We start from the raw sequence: 12,434 nt of genomic DNA on the forward strand, positions 1-12,434 counted from the left end.
GCTTACGGAAACACACTAGCATGTATCTTATTAAATACATGGAAACCAGGAATTTGTGCATACTCCTGTTTAATTGGGAGGACCGGAACAAAATTACCGTCCCTACGCAGCCGTCAGGAGCGGCATTAGTTTTCCATAGTAACTACCTTTGATGTGGCACTAATGATATTGATTTGCGGTCAATGAGATGTAAGTATTAAAGCACTCCCAGAAGCAACAATATCTACACCCATTAAGGCACTAGACAACATTACTCACTTCCCTACAAATTATCTAACAGACGGGGATAAATTAAATAATTTCCAATATTGCATTTACTTTTAAGATTCTTTAAATTTAAAATTTAAGAATTTATTGAACAATCCAAAGTACATGCTAGAACAGAGTACTTTGTTGATTAAAATTAAAAAAAAAAAAAGTTCGATAAATGGAACCTACAATGATATATGTAGATTGAATGCCATGATCCTGCGAATCTTAATCTTGAATTTAGAGTAAAGTTCCTATTTCGTGTTTAACTTATATAATAAACAATGTACTCACACTCTCACAATAATTTTGTATATGTAAGGTAACCGCAATGTATCAGTCTCAGAATTTAATTAGAGCGGATAGGCTTCTGTGTTTAGTTACTCGGAGACCAAAGCCCATGCTCGTGGCTGTCATAGAGAGGACATTTGTAACACACAGCATATTGCCTTTATTGGTGCAAAACGTAAAAGAGCCCAATGTCTGTCTAATTAGCTGAGAACAGTTGCTTATGGAACTTGTTTACATGCGGGGGAGTACATGTACGAACACCCGAATCTATTAAAATCCTGCGACCATTTATAGCTTTTTATTGGCGCAGCTTCGGGGATTGGGTGGGTCATGGTAGCGGTGAAAGAGGAAAGCATGGACAAGGAAAGTGATTCGGCGATTCAAATGAATTTTTGTGCTCGCTCCGCAACGTTTTTAATTGAAAAACATTTTCGTTTTGGTTTCGGTTTTGGTTTTTGTCTGCGCCACAGAAACGCACCGCAGCCGCTTGCTGGCCAGGCCATAAGCCTCTTTTGGCTTCGAGCCTCCTCTCCCCACCCGGATGGTGGCAAACATTGCCACCGCAAGACCATTCCGAATATGGCCATGCGACGTACTGTGCGCACGCGTTCGTGCATAAATTCCACCAAGTGTCCATTTTTCTGATTTGTGTGCAAAGTTTTTTCCTTGCTGTGTGCCTGTCCTGCCGTTTGCCGCTCTGCGTTGACTGACTGTCCCGCTGCCGACTGCCCAGGACGAAGTCGGGGACGGAGACGCGGAGTAGGATAAGCATATAGATGGGGCGGGCTTGGCTGGGACTGGTGAGCGGGAGCCCAATCTTGTTGCTTGGCTGGAGGGTCCTGTGCCGTTCGCATGCAAATGCGGACAGAAATAGAAAATGAATTCATTCAAAGAAATAGTAAGAATTTTCTATTAAATTTCTGCGGCCAGAGAAGGAAATGCGTACAAACAAGAAATTAAAATACAAACGCGGGCGGAGGAACGCAATGAGAATTTCTAATTAAAACGCAGAATTCCGGACCCAAAATGCGTTTAATCAGCGTTGGGCAGCTTAACTTTTCTTTCCAATCCATACACCATGTCCTCGTCGTGTAGGCTGTTGCTAATCAAGTTGTTGGGGACTCCGGGCTTTTCTGCTTGGACTTCAGGTCCATCTGGTGCTCGGACTTGGCTTCCTGGTCCCGGGGACTCAGGTAGTCCTCAGCGTCCCACGCCTGCTGGTCTGTCGTGCCCCAAATAAGATACACCAGATTGCCGAAAAAGAACACCACGGCGGTCATGCCGAACACGATCTGCCACTGACTACGAGAGCCCTGAAAGTAAATAAAATTATTAAAAGAAAACAAGATTACTTAATATAAGATTAAGATTATTATAATTACCTATTTAGATTATTAAAGCGTATATCCTAAAAATAACTAATCGATTTTTTATTTCAGAATAACTTCAAAAAAATGTGCATTTAAAAAAATTATATTTAGACAACCATGAAAATTATGGCACTTCCGAGATCGTTCAGTATCATGGCTAATATGGTAATATGGCTACTTAATAACACAGACTGCTGATCCTTACGAAATTGGAAAACCGATCAGTTGACCTAATTTATTTTCCTTCCTTATAAGGTAAGGGTATAATTAAGAGTATAAGGGTATAACAATCAAATTGATAAATAAGCAGCAGTTTTTGCTCTAAGACAGCGAAGATGTAGTATACATGTAGTATAGTATACATATATCCAGGAATATCCTGTGAAAATTTCATGTCGATCGGACTAAAACTCGCTGAGATACCGATTACACAGTGCGGATAAACTCTTAAAGAGATCCAGTAGGAATAATTTATTAGGTCGAATATAGTAAAAAACCTCGTTTGAAATATTTCTAACACCCTTAAAATCTTAATTTATTTAGAAAAAGCGATTTTTCGGGACTTTTTTTTCTTAAAAATTCCTTAACGCGTAATTTTAAGCTGATTTAAAAATTTTCGACGTTTTTAAATAGTTAAATTTTGTAACTTTTGAAAAAAATAGATCTTTAATTAATTGAAACAAAAAGGATAAAATTTTTACACAAGAAACTGAAATTTTTAAATTTTTGACGTGTTTTTCGGACTTTGACGCCATTTTTTTGGTATAACTTCCAAAAAAAGGTATCATTTTTGATACGTATCAATATTGTCTCATTAATTCTGAATAAAACGAGACCAATTTCATTAGGAAATTATAAAAATTGTGAATTTATAACGCTTTTCCCAAAAGAAGTAGTGTACCCTTCCATTTCGCTTATTCCTTTCTTTTACACACTTTTACTTTGGAGCGCTAGAAAAATTTCAGCCTATTTCCTATATGCCTACATGTATTTGTCAGCCTCGGAAACCGTCTTGCCCCCCGAATATGGCAGATGGCACTATAGTGATAGATAAGTTATTCACTCACCGGTTCTGTTACAATCACCCCCACCAAGAGGGGCGTCAGAAGAGGAAATATATTTCCGATTCCATTCACAATAGCCATAAGCATGCCGGAGTGATTGGGAGACATGTCGATGATTGTCAGAATGCTCCCGATGCCGGAACCAGCGTTCAAGCCGGCGTTGATAGTCATCAAGGCGATCGCCAGGTTGGTCTGGCTCTTGTCAAGGAACCCGATGCCGATCAGCGCCGCTGCAGGTCCCCAGTAAGAGACCGTGTTGATGGATTTCCGCAGCGCAGTGAGGGACATCCATTTCCGGGACATGGCGAGATCAGCAAAGGCCAGATAGACGTACGCCATGCACCACATCGCCAGGAAGGGCAGCGCCGAGTAGAGCGCATTGCTTTTGATGTCCATTTCCAGAACACCATGCATGTACGAAGGTGTCTGTAGCTGCATCGTGGAATTGGCCCAGCCCTGGGCGCTTCGAACAATCAACAGGGCGTAGAAAGCAGCACAGGTCCAGATTGCTCGCCACGGAACCGGGATCTTCTTGGCGTGGAATCCGTCAGGCCGCTTCATTGACCGCTCGATGTAGTCCCGCTCCTGTGCGCCTATCAGTCGGGAGTTAGGCGCGTTATTGTAGCCCAGAAGCAGCCAAAGCACGCACCACAATCCGCACGTTCCCGCCGACATATAAAAGATTCCTGGCCAGCCCATGGAGCTGTTGGCGATTAAGCCACTGCTAGCCATGGCCAAAACTGACCCGCAGTCGGCCCCCGAGTAGGCAAGTACTCCCAGCCTGTTTCGTTCTTTAGGCGGCGACCACTTTGCCAGGTGCTCGTGGATACACGGGAAAATGAGGCCCTGAAACAGGCCCTCGACTACCCGGATGACGCTGAAGGCCTGCCATCCGCCCCAGGCGACGCAGGGAGGCGTGATCCCGCTCAGCACCGCGGTGGCAAGAGTGGGCACGAGAAGCACCGCCTTAGCCCCGAAGCGGCGCACCAGAAAGCCGGCTGGAAACTGAGTTACAATGTAGCCCCAGTAAAAACTGGACAGAACATATGATGTCTCCGCGCCGGTCCAGTTGTACTCCTAAATAGTCAAAAAGGGCAATTAAAAATTGAATTATCATCTAAAAATCCACATTCATATTTATGGAATGATTATTATAATATAATTGTAACTATAATTATGCTATATTTCATATTTATACTAAGAATAATTCAAAATCTAATAAAATTTAAAACAAATACAATTTAAAGTATATTTATATTAAGGGGAGGTTCTTTTGGATTTTTCCGAAAATTAAGCAAACTTTGAGAATGGATTGCGGGAAAATGAAAAGACATACGAACTTATGCTTTTGAACTTTTGATTCATTGTTTATTAACGATTAAAAAAAATATTCAATATTCAGGAAATTCAAAATGGCGGCTTCAAAATGGCGGATCTCGTAGACCTCTATTTTTATGCTTTGTCGAGTGTAGGGCCGCTGCTAGTGAACTTAAATTAGAAATGTATATAATTTATTAAAATTGATGGAATTTCCTATGCCTTATACCTAACGACAATTAATTTTGGTAAAAATAAACCAATTTCATGGACGTTAAAAAAAAAAATTGAAAATTTTTTTTTTTTTTTACTTTGATCTTGTTTAAAAATTATAAATAAATAATTTTTTATGCCAATTTTAGGTATAAGGCATACAAAAAAGTATGTACTTTTAAACATTTTTTGAATGAAGGAAATCGGATCAATAGAACGAGCCCTGTGCGCGACAAGAGGTTTAAAAACATGGTTCCGAGAAAAACGCGTTTAAAGTTTTTAGTAACGTTGCCTTTAGATAGCTTTCTTGTTATCATGGGTATGTTTGAAACGCTCTAGCTCAAGAAATATCGAAATATCCCTTGGCACGTATATTCTACAGATATTTAACTTTCATTTTATTAAAAAAAAAAATCGATTTTTTCAAAAAAATCCAAAAGAACCTCCCCTTCAAAGCCTAAAGGGGGAAGGACCTATGCTTTAATATTTCTGCATTAATTATAGTATATCATCGAAATTATGTTCAATAATGTATGTACATATGTTCGAATAGAATAACCCAATCCAAATAAAAGAAAAAAATGTTTTCATCTTGAAACCACGCTTTTTTTTCGCGGTCTTTTAGAAATTGGAAATGGCTTGTGCATCAATAAGAGCATCAGCTAGCATTCCTGTATCCATCATAAAGCTAAGAGGCCCAGACGACCGAGGGGCGCTCGAGAAACGATTTGTTAGTACATATTAAGCTATTTGTAATTTGCTAAGCTAGGAGGAGTTAGTAAGAAAATGTAAAATTCTATATTTTCAATTAGAGGGACAGGAAAAAGATGTTATAGAGTAGAGACCATTTTATCTCGAACATAACATTATTATGTCGAACTACAATAGCTAAGGAACAGAGGACTAAAGTTTCGAGTCCTTCTATTAGGAATGTTAAATTTTAAGCGTGTTAGTAAATGCTTTCTATCTACATCCCCGTTAATAAGGTTATGCACAAAGACTCCACCGGTCCTCATGTACTCCATATTGGGGACTCCAGACACATGAACCGTACTCCAGTATCGGACGGACCAAAGAAATAAATAATGTTTTGGTTATGTATGGATCAATAAATTACAATAAATTTGTAATTTATTTACATAACATAACATTTTACATTTTACATTGTCACACATTCAAGGGAATTTTTCTGGACTTTCTGGACTCGACATATACATATAAATTTACTTGATTAGTGTTACGCCAACTCGAACGCTTCCGAGATTGCTGATTATGATATCGGATTGCGTTGCAAAAGTAACCAAAAAACGATCACATTGTTCTACCGTATACATTTTACAACCTTTTGACTGAAATAGTGGGGTGACTTGCTTTTTTAGGCGTAGTTGATTAAAAGTTTTTTAGTGCATACAAATGGGCCATTGTCTAGCAAAAACTCCAAAATATTCGAAAGAAATTACTTGCGTATTTACTTGCGAAATTGCTTACAAAGTATTGAAGATATATGTAACATATTTTCCACTCCTAGAAAAATGGTCACTTACGGGGAAATCAGGATTGCTTGTGGCTGCGTCAGTCATGGCCACCACGGCCACGCTTACACTGAGCCGCGCCACGTAGTTCACGACTATGGCTAAAAAGAGCAGCAACGCCTGCAGATGCCGAATGCCGATGACCGGACCTGTGGGTGAAGGAGGCCAGTTACTTCAATCACAGTTAATACAGTAATTGTTTATGAGTAGCCTATTTTTGGTACTGGTTGTGGATTTGTTATTTCATTGAGTCATGGGATTGTATTCTTTCTTTTCTTAAGCTGCGCCCAGATAATTTTGAGCGGATTATTGTGTTTCCGAGACTACATGGCTTCTAGAAACACTCAGTAGCTTCTTCTAATAGTAGTTCTATAATATAGTTGAAGAAAAGTTACTCCGAAACGACGGTTTTAGAGGTTTAAACATAGCATGGTGTGGGAATCAGGGAAATAAAATAGAATATCTTGGATTCTTTACTTATGCACTGACTTAATTTTAATTCAGTATATTATTACATTGTTGACCTAACAAGTGGCAAATATGGCGTTACCATACTCTTCCGAATCCATCTAGGAAGACAAAACCTATCTACCCATATAATTTAAATAAAGTTTTGATTGAAATTTCCAGTTTTACTTACAAAACGTAATGCCAAAAATTGAAAACTGGATACAACTGAGTAATAGTAACTAGGTTCTATAACAAAGAATAAAGATGTTGGGAATCATTCTCGATAATCGGGTAATCCGTAAGTCCTGGAACTTGACCCATTAATTAATTTGGCAATAGCTTTAATGCAGTCAAGCGTCGCAGTCAAAGCCAAGGAAGAACCTGTTACAGGTGAATGGATGACATGACGTCAGAAATTTGGAATGCGAGTCGCGATATACTAAGTGATCGATGCCGTGCATTGACCCCAAACTATAGCTTATCTAAGGTACACCTGAACAGATACAAAACCTGGTAAAATAATTAATGCATTTCGATGTTTTTTTTTTTCTTGAAAGAATTTGAAGCACTGTCAGAATAATTTCACATTTTATTCTTATTTTTAACACTCTGTTCAAATCTGTATATTTGAAATAGGCATATATATGGCTTACAAATATTTTTAACATTAAAATGTTTTATTTGGGACAGCCCCAGATCTGCGTATTTTAACCTTTCTGTTCCGAAGACATTTTTTAAAAGAGTGCACCGTGTTTTAAACTTTAAACGATTTTTATATTGGCGTATTTTTCTGGGCCAGTCGCAACTGGTTAGATTCGATGTCAACGAACACTGGCCGATCCACCCGTTCCAATACCTGAAATACGTCTGAGCGTGTAATCTAAAGCTTACCCATCATATAGCGATTATGACGGCAATTAGACATCGAGATTGGGTCTCCGTTTTCTTTAGTAGGTTTTATCAAGCTTTGATTACACAACGCGCCAGCTAGATGCTACCTGCCGCTTCTTGCCTAGCAATTTTGACTTTTCTAGCTATTTGTTTGACAGCCACTACAAAGTAAACATTAGCCATATAATGCAGACTTGTCCCAATCATTTCGTGCTTGTCACGTCTCCTGTGCGAGATTTATGGGAAATTCCTTCTACAAGTCCCACGAGTCACAACTTGAATACTCTGTAACAGAACAACGGTTTTTAAACGCAAAAAAAAAATTATGTCGATATAATATCAAAATTGTCATTGCACGTAATTGCACCTGTAATCGCACGAAAGTATTATTTGTTCAAATAACTCACTGACAACAATTAGTGAAACTTACAGAGTTAGACTTCGGTATAATTTATTAATAATGACCTTTAATAACTTCAGGTTAGATAAACTTCATATTTTTTTAATATGTATTCAAAATTTTAGAAAGGTTTATTAATGGTTTCTGATAATAGTACGATAACACTATATGAGTGTTGTAACCGCCCACTGGAAGATGTGGGGCAGAGCAGAACTTAGGCCATTATTTTCAATGGACATAACAACACACCGCTTAAATAAGAAGGCATCTCCAACTCCATTGTGGAATCAACCAACTGTTGGAAATTTTTGACTATCACCAGAGCCCGAAAGGGAACCGATCCTAAGATGGCTATCTAGGGAACTGGAGGTGGACCCTGGGGACAGCGACGCTGCGGACAAAGGGTCCGCTTGATGTAGTCACTCTCGAAAGCACTAATCCATTACGATTTTGCGGCATTGTTTTCCCCAAGAAACCACCAGACTAGACACCACAAGAACCCGACGGCAGCAGACAGGTACATCATGCCAGGCCAACCGATGGGACTGCCCGCAATGATGCCACTGGCCAACGGGGCGAGTATCGTGCCACAGTATATTTCGGAATTGGCTACCTCTCCAAGCAGCTTGCGATCCGGGCGGAGACCACTTGGCCAGGTGCTCATGGAGGCAGGGTATGCTCAGTCCCTGGCACAGGCGCCTAACGGCGTAAGCGCGCTAAGCACGGCCCCAACGAATGTGGACAGGATCAAGGTGGTTCTTACCCCAAGATGCCTCACCGCGAAGCTGCCCCAGTGGAAACTCGACAATATGTACGACTTCTCTGTTTCTGCCCAGGCAAAATGCTCGAAACAAATTACCAAAATAAATTTTCAATTTTATATTCTTTAAGCGCCGTCTTACCTGAATACCTTTATTGGATGTCAAACGTGTCGTCATTGCCACCAAAAGCACTCCGATATTCAAGCGTGTAACGTACCCGGCGGCCAGGTTAAAAAACAGCAGGATCGTCGGCACATGTCTGATGCCGAAAAGAGGACCTTTTATTGTAATTAAATTGGGTATTTGTTAAACATTTTATTTTGTTAAACATTATCAAGATACCTTTTTCTATTGTTCGACTTGAATCAGAACACTCCATTTTAGAATCTAGAGACGGCTACGAACATTCCAACGTTATAGGGTCAACAGGCCAACTAAATATGGTAAACGGTTCGCAACAAAACTTTGCTTTAACAAAGTCCGTTAAGGTATAACAAAAAAAAAATCGTTCAAGTGAAAAGTAAAGATTAAAATCTTTAAAATAGCAAAACGAGTCAAAATGTTTATACAAAATTTCAAAAACACTTGTGCTTACACTTATACATTTAATATATATGAAATATAAATTTAAACAATACGTTTGTTAAGTACTCTTTAATTTTATTCTGTGCCAAATCCTACATCATTGTTTTTAATAGTGAAACCTAATTTTTGAGGCTGACTTTGAATCATTAGATTACATAGAACATGTTCAAATCAGCTCTGTGATTAGTTTGTTCTTTTACTTTGTTATTACTATTATTACTTTTAAATTTAAATTGGTATTTTTCTTTTATTATGTTACATCTTTTAAAATAATTCGATCCTTACCACTACTTATGAACAAGAATATTTTTGATTACTTTTTACTATTTCATAATAGATTTTGTTCAGTTTATAAATGTAAAAAATGTAATTTTTTATGTTCTACATCTTTCTTCAGGACCTTTAGCCGTTTTAAGAGTACAATTTTTTTAAAAACATTTCGTATTCATTTAGTTAGGAAGCTTTTTGATTAGGATCAGCACAACATTGTCAAAAGTATAAGGACCATTTATCCGTTCAATCCGACTGTTTTCCCTATAAAGGTTGACTCATAAATGCACGGCTGGGAGTCAGGTGTCACAACTACTATATGTATATTCCGAAAAGACCGCGAATGGAGTAAAATCCTTTTCCCGGCCTTGTTGTTTAATAAATAACTTAAACGATAACGTACGTTTGACATTGTTCCTACTGTTATTATTGTCATAATTTAGTTTTGAAAACATTTTCGTCTTCATTTCTGTAAACCCCCCAACTTAATTTGTTTAAATACTCTGGAAAAAGAGTCTGATAATCACAGTGGTCGTTTTTTGCTCGGCTCCACCCGCTAACGATAAGTGAGGGATATGTGTGCGGATGCACATACTGCTTATTTCCACCATAAAAAATATTTACGAGTATAATGCTTTGAACAAGCTGCTATGGCAGCGACTAGGGAAAGGTTGCCGGGAAATGGGGCAGACAGCTTTTTGCTACGAGCAGCTGCAAAATAAATGTGAATTTCATGAAATAATGGCGCTAAAATACTTTGAGATGCAAAATGTAAAACGCCAACAACGATACCGACAAAAAGCATTACCACCGACCCGCCCCAGTGCAAATAAATATAGATAAGGACAAGCTCGAGGACATGAGCAGATGCCAGAGGGATATGCGAAGGAGTAAGCGTCGAGCGACGGCCACAATCAAGTCAAAATGGGGCGGCGAGTCTTCCCACACCCTTTCACATACAAAACTTTGTAAATGGACAGTGTCAGTGCGCTTGGCGGGGTCTAAGGTCATTTTCAATTTGCATAAATCATGCGGGACGGTGGGGACAGTCCCAGGAACCATCACTAGGGGTAACCTCTTTCCACAGAGGAACATGGCTTCTGGGTCGACCCGTTCTATATCGCTCTACCGAAATATCGGCGAACCTCAAAATTATCGCTAGATAGACGGTTTATGTGCGGAATTAAGGAACATAGACTTGGAAAAGATAAACCAAGTCACTCAGCCAAGTTACTAACCTGTCTTGTTTCTTTGTCGGTCTTGTAGCGTTAATTCTTAATATCTTAAGAAGGAATCTACGAAATCCGATATCTATAGTGATTGCTTACTGGATTTCGGTGATTGCTTACTATGAAAAAAATATGTGTACAATAATAAAAAATACAAGGTAAGGATACATAAATATTTTCTATGTGAGGATACATAATTACAAAGGCAATCTTTTATATAAAGTATTTTAAAACGAGAATTAGGCCAAAACAAACAGCAGTAAAATTATAGTTTAGACTGAGCTATATGTTTGCCTTCTGTAAACTATTTAGGTGTAGTTGTTTCCACGAAATTCACCACACGAAAACAACGGCGGTCTCAGGTCCAAGGGGGAGCGAGACATCAGTTAACCGTGGACGTATAGTTAACCGCATGCAATTGCCAGGACCCGAGTCCTAGGGGCATCGATGCTCCAAGGATCCTAGTCGCATAGCGTAGAGTCAAGCCGAATGGGAGCGAGTCGAGTACTTTGATTTATAAGACTTTCATATGGCGGCGGCGAAACGGCCGCCTGTTTGAATCATTTGTGAATCATGTCGAGCCATTTCTGACTTTGATTTATATGCGGTGCATATGCATGGGAATGGCAGTAGATGGAGTGCCCACCACGCACCACACGTCAACCCATTGTTTCGCGCATGAACGCGCCGAACGACATGGCCGGTCCGGGAAAACAGACAAATGCTGTGGAACGCAAAAAACCAGAATGCCGAATTCCAAATGGGGAATGAAAATGGCATGGCACGGCGCCTTCCACACCCCCCACAAACACACTACCGAAATTATATGTGTGTTTCGCCGAAATTGCATTGTCCTCTCGTTTTCAACCGAATACCTCTCGAATAGCATTTTCCCGCATTGGGAGCCGCATTGTAGAATTTACGTAAAACCGCTTAATTGGGTCAAAATTATTTTGTTTATACGCGCTAAAGCGACCGCGGGCGTATTCACAAAGCCTTCTCCTGCGGTTGGTTCAAAAACCAGTAAAGGAAACTTAATCAAGTAAGCGAAATGTACACTCTTCTAGTACACAAACGTACACGTTATGAAGATAGATAACTTTGAAGTGAATGCACTATTTTACATTTTTATAATCGGTACTTGTAGACTACTAAGTTTTTTTGGAATATGGAAACGGAATATCTGCTACCCCAAATACCATAAGCTTCCCCCATCATGATGTTAATCACCCGAGCTATAAGATTTTGCATGTTGACCATGAAGTTTCTTCTAAATGCTTTTGCATAATCTTTTGCTAATGTTAGTTCGGAAATGTTTTTATTTCTGTAGCCAAAATTCCATTTAGGGTTATTAGTATAACATAACTAATAGAAACTTAACTTTTGAAAGGTTTAAACTTATTCTTTTTCTCTATTGGATTCTTTCAGTGGCTTTTTCGGATGCACCTAAACGAATACAACAAAATTCTATCTTGAAATTCAATTGTATCTTAAGTTGCATTGAAATTCGACTGCACGGTCCTTACATGTTATACCCGGTACTCGTAGCGTACAAGGGTTTTCTATGTATGTGAATGTACATATGTTACATAGAGAAAGAATCATCTCAGACCCCATAAATTACATGTATATATTCTTGATCAGCATCAACAGCCGAGTCGATATAGTCATGCCAGTCTGTCCGTCCGTATTAGCGCCAGATCTCAGTGACTATAAGATATAGGATTTGGCATGGAGACTCCTACAATGCCCACACAGTTCAAGTTTGTTTCAAAATTTTGCCACTTTCCTCCCGCCCCAAAAATTGCACAT

The 12,434-nt window shown here is 39.1% G+C and overlaps 1 protein-coding gene across 5 annotated transcripts; it reads right to left on the minus strand.

Annotated features, from left to right (window-relative positions):
• Positions 1-432: 432 nt before the first annotated feature.
• On the minus strand, positions 433-9,013 carry LOC108130221 (putative inorganic phosphate cotransporter). 5 transcript variants are annotated; one of them, XM_070278995.1, is made up of 5 exons: positions 8,881-9,013; positions 8,688-8,816; positions 6,049-6,185; positions 2,978-4,051; positions 433-1,853 (listed from the first exon to the last, which is right to left on the minus strand). In XM_070278995.1, exons 1-5 carry the CDS (start codon positions 8,915-8,917, stop codon positions 1,647-1,649), a joined length of 1,584 nt encoding a protein of 527 aa, XP_070135096.1. In that variant the 5' UTR covers positions 8,918-9,013; the 3' UTR covers positions 433-1,646. The 5 variants fall into 5 exon arrangements, with proteins under 5 accessions (XP_070135096.1, XP_070135097.1, XP_070135100.1 ...); XM_070278996.1 differs by having other exon boundaries at positions 6,049-6,156; positions 8,680-8,816; XM_070278999.1 differs by lacking the exon at positions 8,881-9,013 and having other exon boundaries at positions 8,680-8,817.
• Positions 9,014-12,434: the final 3,421 nt, after the last annotated feature.

Source organism: Drosophila bipectinata, chromosome 2R (genome assembly GCF_030179905.1).
Source record: "Drosophila bipectinata strain 14024-0381.07 chromosome 2R, DbipHiC1v2, whole genome shotgun sequence".
Lineage (NCBI taxonomy): Eukaryota > Metazoa > Arthropoda > Insecta > Diptera > Drosophilidae > Drosophila > Drosophila bipectinata.

What these genes read in the sequence shown, in the direction of transcription:
- LOC108130221 (XM_070278995.1), bottom strand. Translation starts at nt 8,917, where the DNA reads ATGGAGTGTTCTGATTCAAGTCGAACAATAGAAAAAG. An exon ending in CAAGCAATCCTGATTTCCCC is followed by an intron (nt 4,052 to 6,048) that starts GTAAGTGACCAT and finishes TTGACTATTTAG; the next exon opens with GAGTACAACTGGACCGGCGC. An exon ending in GGGTGATTGTAACAGAACCG is followed by an intron (nt 1,854 to 2,977) that starts GTGAGTGAATAA and finishes ATTTACTTTCAG; the next exon opens with GGCTCTCGTAGTCAGTGGCA.